The 12,759-nt window shown below is 38.1% G+C and overlaps 1 protein-coding gene across 1 annotated transcript in view; it reads left to right on the forward strand.

The window, feature by feature from the left end:
• NSUN6 (NOP2/Sun RNA methyltransferase 6) overlaps positions 1-12,759 on the forward strand; it is a 65,399-nt gene that overhangs the window by 15,541 nt on the left and 37,099 nt on the right. Inside the window, exons 4-5 of the mRNA XM_059184011.1 lie at positions 3,604-3,713; positions 5,564-5,717. Of these exons, the coding sequence (XP_059039994.1) occupies positions 3,604-3,713; positions 5,564-5,717 (264 nt within the window). The remainder of the gene's footprint in view (positions 1-3,603; positions 3,714-5,563; positions 5,718-12,759) is intronic.

Genomic DNA, 12,759 nt, shown 5'->3' on the forward strand with positions numbered 1-12,759 from the left:
GGTAAAGATTTTTGAGTAGTTATTATTTCATTTGAGCCTTGAATCGTGTTTAGGCATTAGGCTGGTGGGGTAAGATGGCCAAGGTTATGGGAGGTGGAGAGAAAGCAGAAGTACCAACGCCCGAAAATACAAGTTGGCTTGTGTCAAAGTGATCAAGTTTGGCTCTTTAGTTGCTTTTTCAGAGAGGGTGGTGAAACGGTGAGGTTGAAGAAGTTGGGAGAGGCCAGCTGTGAAATGTAAAAGATTTTCTTTTTTTTAAATTAAGGAATGTTTAGTTTTATTTTTTTTTTTTAAAGACCTTATTTATTTGACAGACAGAGATCACAAGTAGGCAGAGAGGCAGGCAGAGAGAGGGAGGAGGAAGCAGTCTCCCCACTGAGCAGAGAGCCCAATGCGGGGCTTGATCCCAGGACCTGGGATCTGCTCATGACCTGAGCAGAAGGCAGAGGCTTTAATCCACTGAGCCACCCAGGTGCCCCAAGAATGTTTAGTTTTTTGCTTAGAACATAGGAACCAAAGAATACTGATAGTAGCATAAAGCTATTTTTTTCAATCACATGGAGGTCATGATCCATTAGAAGGTTGTAAAATCAATTTAATGTCCTTTTTTTTAAAGCATTTTAAAAAAGAAATGGGATATTTCATAAGGTATCCTATTGTACTGCATATACGGATTGTGTTTCATAAAATGTTTGATATAAATATGTGTATAAATATATATGTGTATACATATATACACACATATGTCCTGAGTTGTGATATTAAGTGCATTTCTATGGGTTACAGTGAAAAAAGTTTAAAAGAAAAATTATAAGACTGGAAACCAATTAGGAAATCATTTTAGAGTGTTTTATTTCCAACAATTTGGTAACCTAGATATCTAAAAATGTTTCTACTTGCATACACCTAGGAATACTAAATAAAAAATAAGGCAACAAAATGCACAACTGAGTGATTGACCATGTAAGTGGATATTCAGGGGTTAGAATGAAGAGTAACTGAAAGCAGAACAGTAAGCCTGTGAGTGAATGTTCGGGGTTTGGGAGATGGGGGAGAGGAAGTGGTTGGTCTTCTACATTTAGAGGTTTTCCTTTTAATATAGGAGATAAGGTGAGACATATCCAGAAGTCAGTGCAAGACAATAATTAAGGAGTTAGATCTCTCATCTTTTTAAACAGGTTTACTTATCTATTAGAGGGAGAGAGGGGGACAGAGGGAGAGGGAGAAGCAGACTCCTTGCTGAGCAGGCAGCCTGATATAGAGTTGATCTGAGGACCCCGAGATCATGACCTGAGCTGAAGGCAGCTGCTTAACCAATGGAGTCACCCAGGCACTCTTAGATCTCTCTTGTCTTGCGGTTTGGGTTGAAGAAGACAGATCTGTGAATGTGAAACTATGGTTCCATGCTTTATAAAGATTTGGAATTCAAAGTCATGCTACCTAAGTGGTCTTAAAACCAAAAATCTGGGAAATTAATTTAAAAACTTAATCCCAAGCCAGTTCCTCAGGTGCTTGGCAAAAGCCAGGCAAAACTGCTTTCGAGAGGCACACATTCTATCCAGGCTACACGAGGTTGAAAGCTACATGAGGATTCAAACCACCATAAGTGAGAGCATAAGCCACAAATTGAAGTATCAGATTTCCCCCCAAACTTTAGCAGATTAGAGCTATCTAGTAGAGACTTTAAAATCAAATTTCTTAAAATGATTAAGAACAGAAGCAGAATCTAAAGTGTAAAGATCCCAAGAGGAAAGGAATAGAATTGAAAAAAAGTCTAGAAATAAGAATATCATCATTAAAATAAAAAATCTGTTCAGTGAGTTAAATTGTACCTTAGACCCAACTGATGGAGAATTATTGAAGTAGAAGACCCATGGGAAATGATCTGGAATGCAGCAGAGATTGATAAATAAAAATGTGAAGTTGAATCGAGTAAAAAACAGAATGGAAAGATACTTCATATTTCTAATAGGTTGCAAATGTAGAGAATAGAAGTAATGAGAGACAGCATTCAGAAATTTAATGACTAAGAATTTTCCACAATTGATTTAAGAAGTACAGTGAGTCTGGGGGCACCTGGTTGGTGCAGTCGATTGAGCATCTGACTTGTTTTCAGCTTAGGTCACGGTCATGAGGTCATGGGATCAAGCCCCAGTTCGGGCTTCAAGCTTAGCTCTGAGTCTGCTTGGGACTGACTCATACTCCTATTCCCCAGCCCTCTAAAATAAATAAAATCTTAAGAAAAAAAAAGTATAATGAGTCTAAAGCCAAAAGTAAAAATAATTCCATGTCTACCTCAGAATGAAACTGCAGAACACCAAAGACATAAAGATCTGAAAACCGTTAAAGGTAAAAAAGGCAAGAAGTTATTTCAGTGATCAAGTTAGAAGCTGATAGATGTCTGATGTTGGAGGCTGGTTCTGGAAGACCTATCAGAGAATTAGGGGTGGTGTGATTTGGTAACACTGCAAGTATTACGTTTGAGGATTTAGGAAGACGTTGAGGCTTCCAGTTTGGTTATCGAGGCAGATGACAACACTTAGTTCAAGATTGGCAACGGAACGATGGAAAGATTTGGGATGTGCCAAAGATGGAGGGTCAGGGGAAAGGTAACATTGTTTAGGACTTGCTGAGTTGGAAGTAACCACGAGAAACCTACATACACATAGCCTACATATACATACACATGGTAGTGGGTGATTAGAAATACCAATTCAAAGTCTAGAAGGGCCAAGCATGAGAACACATAGGTCATTTTTGTAAGTGATTATTGAAAGTCTGAGATCGCCGAGAGTAGAATCCGAGGTGAGAAGAGATGCAGCATGTTTTAGAACTTGGGGGAATGGACCTCTTTAAGAAGTAGATAGGGAATGAGCAGGTAGAACATGAGAAACAAGTGGTATAAAACCGAGAAGCTCTGTGAGATTTGACCATCTGGAGATCATGGAAGAAAGAGAGGACTCACTTCTTTGCCGCAGCAAGGAGATGTGACAACACGTGCAATATTGCCAGCACGGACATGCATAAGAGACTCAGTGCTTAAGGTCTTTATTCAAGGCTGATCACGTAGGCATCCCCTGACTTTTGAAAACATCTTTTCTGTGAATTAGAAGTAATACTCAGATGTTAGTGGTCTAATGGAATGAATAGAAGGTGAGAAATTGGAAAACAAAAAAGTTGGACAGTAAAGGAAGAATAAAATCCTCTGGTTTAAAAAATGACTAGTTGACCATGCAGCAATATACCATTTAGAAATGTTTTAGAATTCATTGTATATTGTCTCTTTCAGTCTTTGAAGATAAGGACCTTATTTTTCCCTTCTAAATCCACCATGGAAACTGGTGCTCTTTGAATTATTAAGCAGTTTTTGGTGATACTTTATTGCTTTCTACCAGATAGAAAGCATACCATTCCCCTCTCTAAACCACTTCCTCTATATTTATCCTTTTTTTCAACTTCTTTTTCTTATTTATTCATTCGTGGCATGATCTTGGGACAGTCAGGAGTAAAGGGGTTATTTAGGGTTTAGATTGAAACATTAAAAAGTTCAGTGGGGGTTGGAGGTGTATTACTCTGTCAAAATTGCTCATCTTACTTCTCTAGGAAGAATATAAAAAAACAACATTGTGAAGCAATTGTTGGAGCACAATGTGGCAATGCAGTGTTAAGAGGAGCCCACGTCTATGTTCCAGGAATTGTGTCAGCTTCAAAATGTAAGTGCAGGGGCGCCTGGGTGGCTCAGTGGGTTAAAGCCTCTGCCTTCGGCTCAGGTCGAGGTCCCGGGGTCCTGGGATTGAGCCCCGCTTCGGGCTCTCTGCTCAGCAGGGAGCCTGCTTCCTCCTCTCTCTCTGCCTGCCTCTCTGCCTACTTGTGATTTCTGTCTGTCAAGTAAATGAATAGGGTCTTTAAAGGAAAAGAAAAAAAAAAAGTAAGTGCAGTGTTTCAGCCTCCCTGTACAAGAAAAGATTCTTTAAAATCTGTATACATTATCAAGTGGAAAATGTATGAAACTATCATTCAGATGCATTTCAAATTTACTTTTATCAGATATTTTCCAAGTTTTACATTTGGGATAGCTAGAAAGAGATTTATCTGATATGGTCTAACAAATTGGGCATCTGTATATGTTTTTTTGCCATTTTTTTTTCCATAAAAGAGTGTGTGAGATGATGTTTATAGGATCATTACTGATTAATAGAGTGTAAGATGTCAGTGAAATTTTATTTTGTAGTCTTAACTCCATTGCCCTCAGACTTCCGTTATTTGTGAGGATAACCTTTAGAACTTGGGATCTTAATATTGGAATAAAAGCCAGTATTCTTAATTTACTCATTCAGTTGATGACATGTGCTTAATAAGCTAGTCACTGTGGTTCAGTCTTAATTTATTGGGCTTGAAGTCAAGCCACATGGGTTTTGATCTTTTCAAAAGTTATTCGGTCTGTGGACTTAAGTTATTTTATCTGTGAAACGAACAATTTGACCTATATTAGGTTGTGCTAAACTACTGGCCAAGTCTGGCCCATGTCTGTTTTTGCATGACTCACAGCTGAAAATGGGTTTTCCATTTTGAAAAGATTGTTTTACAAAAATACAAAGAATATGCCAAGAGACCTTATGTGGGTCACAAAGCCCAAGGAATTCACTTGCCCTTTGTAGGAAAAGTTCATTGACGTTTGATCTATGTGATTTGAACAGTCCTTCGAATGCCCTAGTTGACAGATTGCTCACTACTGTTCCCAAGTTAATGGGCTAGACAAATTTATGACAGGCTATGTCTAAGAACATGAAAGTGGAATTGAGTTTCCCATTATTAAAGTCAGTGGGATTGGTTACTGAAAATCATTTAATGAAATGGATACAAAACATAAACTTAATCAGCCATAAGAATCAACTCCATATGCTGTGTAGTTTCAAGGTGTTCTGAGTAATGTACATACATATATATATATATATATATATATATATATATATATACACACACACACACACACGTAGGTACATGTTCCTATGTATACACACACTCATGTATATACATACATACACATAGACATATATATGAATGTACTTATCATTAAAATCTCTGCCTTAATTTCTATAATAGAAAACCAGAGAAATAACAACAGGGTTATGGGATTTAGAAACATTTCTTTGAGGGATTTTAGTGTACATTTTTGATGAATCTTTTTAAAGAAAACTTAGAACTTTGAGGAGTGAGCCAAAGATACCAAAACTTACATGAAATTGTTTAGGGAATGTTAGGTTTGGAAAAAACAATTTAAATATTAAATATCCTTCATTTTCTGCTTTGCCAAAGGGTTCCAATTTAGATATGATGTTTTGAAACTTGTATTTTTTTGTTCTCCTAGAAAAATAATCTCCCATTAGATAGATTATGAACATTTAAAAGTATAAGGGGTTATTTTGAGATAATGAGCCAGTTTAGTCCTCTTCATGCCCACTGTTGATGCCCTTAGACGTCCCGAGTTTAGCTTAAAGAATTTTCACTATTCTTCTACCAAAATGCGGTCTAATTAGTATAAGTCGCTTTTCTTTTTTCTTAGTTATGAAAGCTGGAGATGTTATTTCTATATACTCTGATATTAAAGGCAAATGCAAAAAAGGAGCCAAAGAATTTGATGGAACAAAAGTATTTCTTGGAAATGGGATTTCTGAACTAAGCCGCAAAGAAATCTTCAGTGGAGTACCTGAACTAAAGTATGTCATCAAATATTTGGGGGAAATATGCATTCTTTCTGGTGGTTTGAGGAAAATAAAAACAATGTAAAAATATATCTAATTGCACTATAAAATTTTTTGGTATCAATTTGACTGGAAAATAATTGCTCAATGCCTATTTCCATGTTTTTTTGAAAAATTACTTTTGGGTAAAAGTAAATGTTTAAATTAAAGTTTTTAAATTAAATTTTAAATTGAGGTTTTTATTAAAAAAATTTTTTTTATCAGAAAGCCAGGAGTCACATGGCTACTGTGGTCAAGAATTAATACATGAATCTGGGGTGCCTGGGTAGCTCAGTCGGTTGAGCGTCCAACTCTTGATTTCAGCTCAGGTCATGATCTCATGGTTGTGGGATCGGTCCCCATGTCAGGCTCCACGCTCAGTGTGGAGTCTGTTTTAGATCTTTCTCTGCCCCTTCCTGGCTCATGCTCCCACATGCTCTCTTTCGAATCTTTTTTTAAAAAAAAGAACATTTGGATTTACTCAAACCAAATTAAAAAACAGTTTTAAATCATCCGGAGTTGCTACTGATTCTAAATAAATTAAATCTGTTGGCGATCCAGAGTCATTTTGCTTCATATTTTCAGTCTGTTAAAGGAGTTGTGTGGACAGCTCCATTACTCCACCATTGACAGCTGATGTAGATGTGCTGAAAACTGAATTTATCTGTGCAGAACTGGACTACATCCCTGATTCCTGGGACAGTTTTCATGTTGCAGCAGTCTGGGTTTATAGTTGAAATTAATTCCTTTGAAGAGACAGATTATTGGATTAACTAACTGTGGATAGCAGTACTTTCCAAGTGGCCAAGAGCAAAGATTTTATTTTCCTCAGATTTTATGAATATAAAGATAAAGCTTATATATGTTCTGTTTATCTTTAGGTCTGTAATAGAAAATTGACATTTTGACTTCCTTCTTTGGTTCTGCTATTAGTGGTACACTCTTCATCCTCTCTTTTTTTGTGACTGGCTTGATTTTTTTTTTCCTGAATTATAATTGATATATAATACTGTATTTCAGGTGTACAATACAGTGATTCAATATTCATATGCATTAGGAAGTGGTCACCACAATAAGGCATTACCATCTGTGGTTATACAAAGTTAACAATATTATTAACTATATTTCCTGTGATGTACCTTACATCCCCGTGTTGTCTTGATAACTTATTTCATCTTGTTTATAATTTATTTAGTCCCCGTAACTCATTTATAACTGGAAAGTTAGTCTTTTTCACCTTATTCGTTACCCCAACCCTTCTCTGTAGCACCCATCAGATCTCGGTGTCTATGTTTCTGTTTGTTTTGTTTGTTCATTTGTTTTTTAGATTCCACATATAAGTGAAATCATATGGTATTTGTCTTTGTCTGACTTACTTCACTTAGCATAATACTCTCTGGGACAGTCTGTGTTGTCATGTTGGCAAAATATTATTCTTATGACTAATATTCCTTTGTGTGTGTGTATGTGTGGGTGTGTACCACATTTTCTTTTTTTTTTTTTTTTAAAGATTTTATTTATTTATTTGATAGAGATCACAAGTAGGCAGAGAGACAGGCAGAGAGAGAGGGAAGCAGGCTCCCCGCTCAGCAGAGAGCCCGATATGGGGCTCGATCCCAGGACCCTGGGATCATGACCCGAGCCAAAGGCAGAGGCTTTAACCCACCAAGCCACCCAGGCGCCCCTGTACCACATTTTCTTAATCCATTCATTTATCTGTGGACTTGTTTCTTCCTGTGGTGGATTTCTACATTTTTTAATGTAGAACTTCTACATTTTAAAATTTCTACTTTCTTATAATTGATTTCTAGTTTCTGGGGTGTCTGGGTGGCTCAGTGTGTTAAGCCTCTGCCTTCGGCTCAGGTCATGATCTCAGGGTCCTGGGATCGAGCCCCACATTGGGCCCAGCGGGAAGCCTGCTACTGGCCCCCTTGCTCTCTGCCTACCTCTCTGCCTACTTGTGATCTCTGTCAGATAAATAAATAAAATCTTTAAAAAAATTGATTTCTAGTTTCGTATTGTTGTGGTAGGAAGAGAAGCTTGATATGATTTTAGTCTTGTTTAATTAGTATTTGTTTTGTGGCATAACATGATCTATCCAGGAAAATGTTACATGGGCGGTTTAGAAGAATGTGTATTCTGCCATTTGTTTTTTGTTTGTTTGTTTGCTGTTTGGGGATTGAATATCCTGTATGTATCAAGTCCATGTGGTTTGATATGTTGTTTGCTGTTATTGCATTATTTTCTGTCTTTGTGATCTATCCTCTGATGTAAATGTGGTGTTAAAGTCCCCTACTATAATCATTACTATTATTAATGATTCTCTTTATGATTATGTAATGCTCTTTGTCTCTTATTACAACTTTTGTTTTAAAGTCTGTTTTGTGTCCTGCATGTATTGCTACCCCTGCTTTCTTTTCATTTTCATTCGCATAGAATATTTTTTTGTAACCCTGTACTTTCAGTCTGTATTTGTCTTTGGTTCTGGCTTGAATCTCTTGTAGTCAGCTTATAGATGGGTCCATTCCTTCATGCTTTGTGTTTTGCTTGGATTGTTTAGTTCACTTTCCTTTAAAGTAATTACTGATATATGTGTACCTATTGCCATTTTGTTGTTTGCTTTCTGAATGTTTTTGTAATCCTCTGTTCTTCTCTTGGGATTTGGTTATTTTAGTGTTATGCTTGGATTATTTCCTCTTTATTTTTTGTGTACCTATTATAGGTTTTCAGTTTGTAGTAACCATGAGATTTGTCTATAGTAACCTATGTATATAGCTGTCCATTTAATGTGTGGTTGTTTAAATATGAACACATTCCAAAACGTTTTTCTCCTCCTCGCCGCCATTATATTTTACATCTTTTTATTTTATGCATTCCTTAACTAATTATTATAGATATAGTTGATTTTACTACTCTTATCTTTTAACCTTCAGACTAGCTCTGTGAATAATCTTTTTAATGTACTGTTGAATCCTATTGGCTAGTATTTTGTTGAGTATTTTCGCATCTGTGTTCATCAAGGATATCGGTCTATAGCTCTCTTTTTTGGTGGGATCCTTGTCTGGTTTTGGGATCAAGGTGATGCTGGCCTCATAAAATGAGTTTGGAAGTTTTCCTTCCATTTCTATTTTTTGGAACAGTTTCAGGAGAATAGGAATTAGTTCTTCTTTAAATGTTTGGTAGAATTCCCCCGGGAAGCCGTCTGGCCCTGGGCTTTTGTTTGTTTAGAGATTTTTAATGACTGTTTCAATCTCCTTACTGGTTATGGGTCTGTTCAGGCTTTCTATTTCTTCCTGGTTCAGTTGTGGTAGTTTATATGTTTCTAGGAATGCATCCATTTCTTCCAGATTGTCAAATTTATTGCCGTAGAGTTGCTCATAGTATGTTCTTATAATAGTTTGTATTTCTTTGGTGTTAGTTGTGATCTCTCCTCTTTCATTCATGATTTTATTTATTTGGGTCCTTTCTCTTTTCTTTTTGATAAGTCGGGCCAGGGGTTTATCAATTTTATTAATTCTTTCAAAGAACCAGCTCCTAGTTTCGTTGATTTGTTCTATTGTTTTTTTGGTTTCTATTTCATTGATTTCTGCTCTGATCTTTATGATTTCTCTTCTCCTGCTGGGCTTAGGGTTTCTTTCTTGTTCTTTCTCCAGCTCCTTTAGGTGTAGGGTTAGGTTGTGTACCTGAGACCTTTCTTGTTTCTTGAGAAAGGCTTGTACCGCTATATATTTTCCTCTCAGGACTGCCTTTGTTGTGTCCCACAGATTTTGAACCGTTGTATTTTCATTATCATTTGTTTCCATGATTTTTTTCAATTCTTCTTTAATTTCCCGGTTGACCCATTCATTCTTTAGAAGGATACCGTTTAGTCTCCATGTATTTGGGTTCTTTCCAAACTTCCTTTTGTGGTTGAGTTCTAGCGTTAGAGCATTGTGGTCTGAAAATATGCAGGGAATGATCCCAATCTTTTGATACCGGTTGAGTCCTGATTTAGGACCGAGGATGTGATCTATTCTGGAGAATGTTCCATGTGCACTAGAGAAGAATGTGTATTCTGTTGCTTTGGGATGAAATATTCTGAATATATCTGTGATGTCCATCTGGTCCAGTGTGTCATTTAAGGCCTTTATTTCCTTGCTGATCTTTTGCTTGGATGACCTGTCCATTTCAGTGAGGGGAGTGTTAAAGTCCCCTACTATTATTGTATTATTGTTGATGTGTTTCTTTGATTTTGTTATTAATTGGTTTATATAGTTGGCTGCTCCCACATTGGGGGCATAGATATTTAAAATTGTTAAATCTTCTTGTTGGACAGACCCTTTGAGTATGATATAGTGTCCTTCCTCATCTCTTATTATAGTCTTTGGCTTAAAATCTAATTGATCTGATATAAGGATTGCCACTCCTGCTTTCTTCTGATGTCCATTAGCATGGTAAATTCTTTTCCACCCCCTCACTTTAAATCTGGAGGTGTCTTCGGGCTTAAAATGTGTTTCTTGGAGGCAACATATAGATGGGTTTTGTTTTTTTATCCATTCTGATACCCTGTGTCTTTTGACAGGGGCATTTAGCCCATTCACATTCAGGGTAACTATTGAGAGATATGAATTTAGTGCCATTGTATTGCCCGTAAGGTGACTGTTACTGTATATGGTCTCTGTTCCTTTCTGATCTACCACTTGTAGGCTCTCTCTTTGCTTAGAGGACCCCTTTCAAGATTTCCTGTAGAGCTGGTTTGGTATTTGCAAATTCTTTCAGTTGTTGTTTGTCCTGGAAGCTTTTAATCTCTCCTTCTATTTTCAATGATAGCTTAGCTGGATATAGTATTCTTGGCTGCATGTTTTTCTCGTTTAGTGCTCTGAAAATATCATGCCAGCTCTTTCTGGCCTGCCAGGTCTCTGTGGATAAGTCAGCTGCCAATCTAATATTTTTACCATTGTATGTTACAGACTTCTTTTCCCGGGCTGCTTTCAGGATTTTCTCTTTGTCACTGAGACTTGTAAATTTTACTATTAGGTGACGGGGTGTGGGCCTATTCTTATTGATTTTGAGGGGCGTTCTCTGAACCTCCTGAATTTTGATGCTCGTTCCCTTTGCCATATTGGGGAAATTCTCCCCAATAATTCTCTCCAGTATACCTTCTGCTCCCCTCTCACTTTCTTCTTCTGGAATCCCAATTATTCTAATGTTGTTTCGTCTTATGGTGTCACTTATCTCTCGAATTCTCCCCTCGTCGTCCAGTAGCTGTTTGTCCCTCTTTTGCTCAGCTTCTTTATTCTCTGTCATTTGGTCTTCTATATCACTAATTCTTTCTTCTGCCTCATTTATCCTAGCAGTGAGAGCCTCCATTTTTGATTGCACCTCATTAATAGCTTTTTTGATTTCACCTTGGTTAGATTTTAGTTCTTTTATTTCTCCAGAAAGGGCTTTTATATCTCTCGAGAGGGTTTCTCTAATATCTTCCATGCCTTTTTCGAGCCCGGCTAGAACCTTGAGAATTGTCATTCTGAACTCTAGATCTGACATATTACCGATGTCTGTATTGATTAGGTCCCCAGCCTTCGGTACTGCCTCTTGTTCTTTTTTTTGTGTTGAATTTTTCCGTCTTGTCATTTTGTCCAGATAAGAGTAAATGAAGGGGCAAATAAAATACTAACAGGGTGGCAACAACCCCAGGAAAATATGCTTTAACCAAATTAGAAGAGATCCAAAATCGTGAGTGGGAAGAAAGGGGATAAAAAGAGGTTCAAAAAGGAAGAAAGAAAAAAAAAACAAAAAGAAAAGAAAAAAAAGAAAAGAAAAGAAAAGAATTTTTTTAAAAAAGAAAATACCTAAGAAAAATGTAAAAAAGAAAAAATGTATATATTAGATAAACTAGTAAAAAATCGTTAAAAAAGAAAAAGGTAACAGTTAAAAAAAAAATTTTACCTGAAGGCGAGAAAAAAAAAAAAAAAAAAGAAAAAGAAAAAATTAAATTAACTGCAAGACTAAAAAAAATCACAGGAAAAAAGCCATGAGTTCCGTGCTTGGCTTTCTCCTCCTCTGGAATTCTGCTGCTCTCCTTGGTATTGAAACCGCACTCCTTGGTAGGTGAACTTGGTCTCGGCTGGATTTCTTGTTGATCTTCTGGGGGAAGGGCCTGTTGTAGTGATTCTCAAGTGTCTTTGCCCCAGGCGGAATTACACCGCCCTTACCCGGGGCCGGGGTGAGTAATCCGCTCGGGTTTGCTTTCAGGAGCTTTTGTTCCCTGAGCGCTTTCCGTAGAGTTCCAGAGGACGGGAATACAAATGGCGGCCTCCTGGTCTCCGGCCCGGAGGAGCCGAGAGCCCAGGGCCCCACTCCTCAGTGCGCCCTCAGAGAACAGCGCCCAGTTACTCCCGTCTGCCTGACCTCCGGCCGCGCTCCGAGCTCACCGAGCCTGCGACCGGTTCAAGGTAACACGGAGCTGCGAGCTTACTGTCGGCTCTGTCTCTGTAGCCGGCTTTCCCGTTCCAATACCCGCAAGCTCTGCGACACTCAGACACCCCCGATCCTTCTGTGACCCTGCGGGACCTGAGGCCACGCTGACCCCGCGTGGGCTTCGCCCCGGTTTAGCCTCTGGAGCGATGTCCCTCAGCGGAACAGACTTTTAAAAGTCCTGATTTTGTGCGCGGTTGCTCCGCCGCTTGCCGGGAGCCGGCCCCTCCCCCCGGGGTCTATCTTCCCGTCGCTTTGGATTCACTTCTCCGCCGGTCCTACCTTTCAGAAAGTGGTTGTTTTTCTGTTTCCAGAATTGCTGTTCTTCTTCTCTTCGATCTGCCGATGGATTTTCAGGTGTTTGCAATCTTTAGATAAGCTATCTAGCTGATCTCCGGCTAGCTAAAGCAGTCTCAGCTTGCTACTTCTCCGCCATCTTGACTCCTCCCCCTTCAGACTAGCTCTGTAAGTGGTAGATCCACTACCGTTAAGATATAGTTACCAGTTAGATTTTTTTCTTTCATGTGTTTTATTTCTAGTTATGGCCTTTCCTTGTAGAAGT

Source organism: Mustela lutreola, chromosome 8 (assembly GCF_030435805.1).
Source record: "Mustela lutreola isolate mMusLut2 chromosome 8, mMusLut2.pri, whole genome shotgun sequence".
NCBI lineage: Eukaryota > Metazoa > Chordata > Mammalia > Carnivora > Mustelidae > Mustela > Mustela lutreola.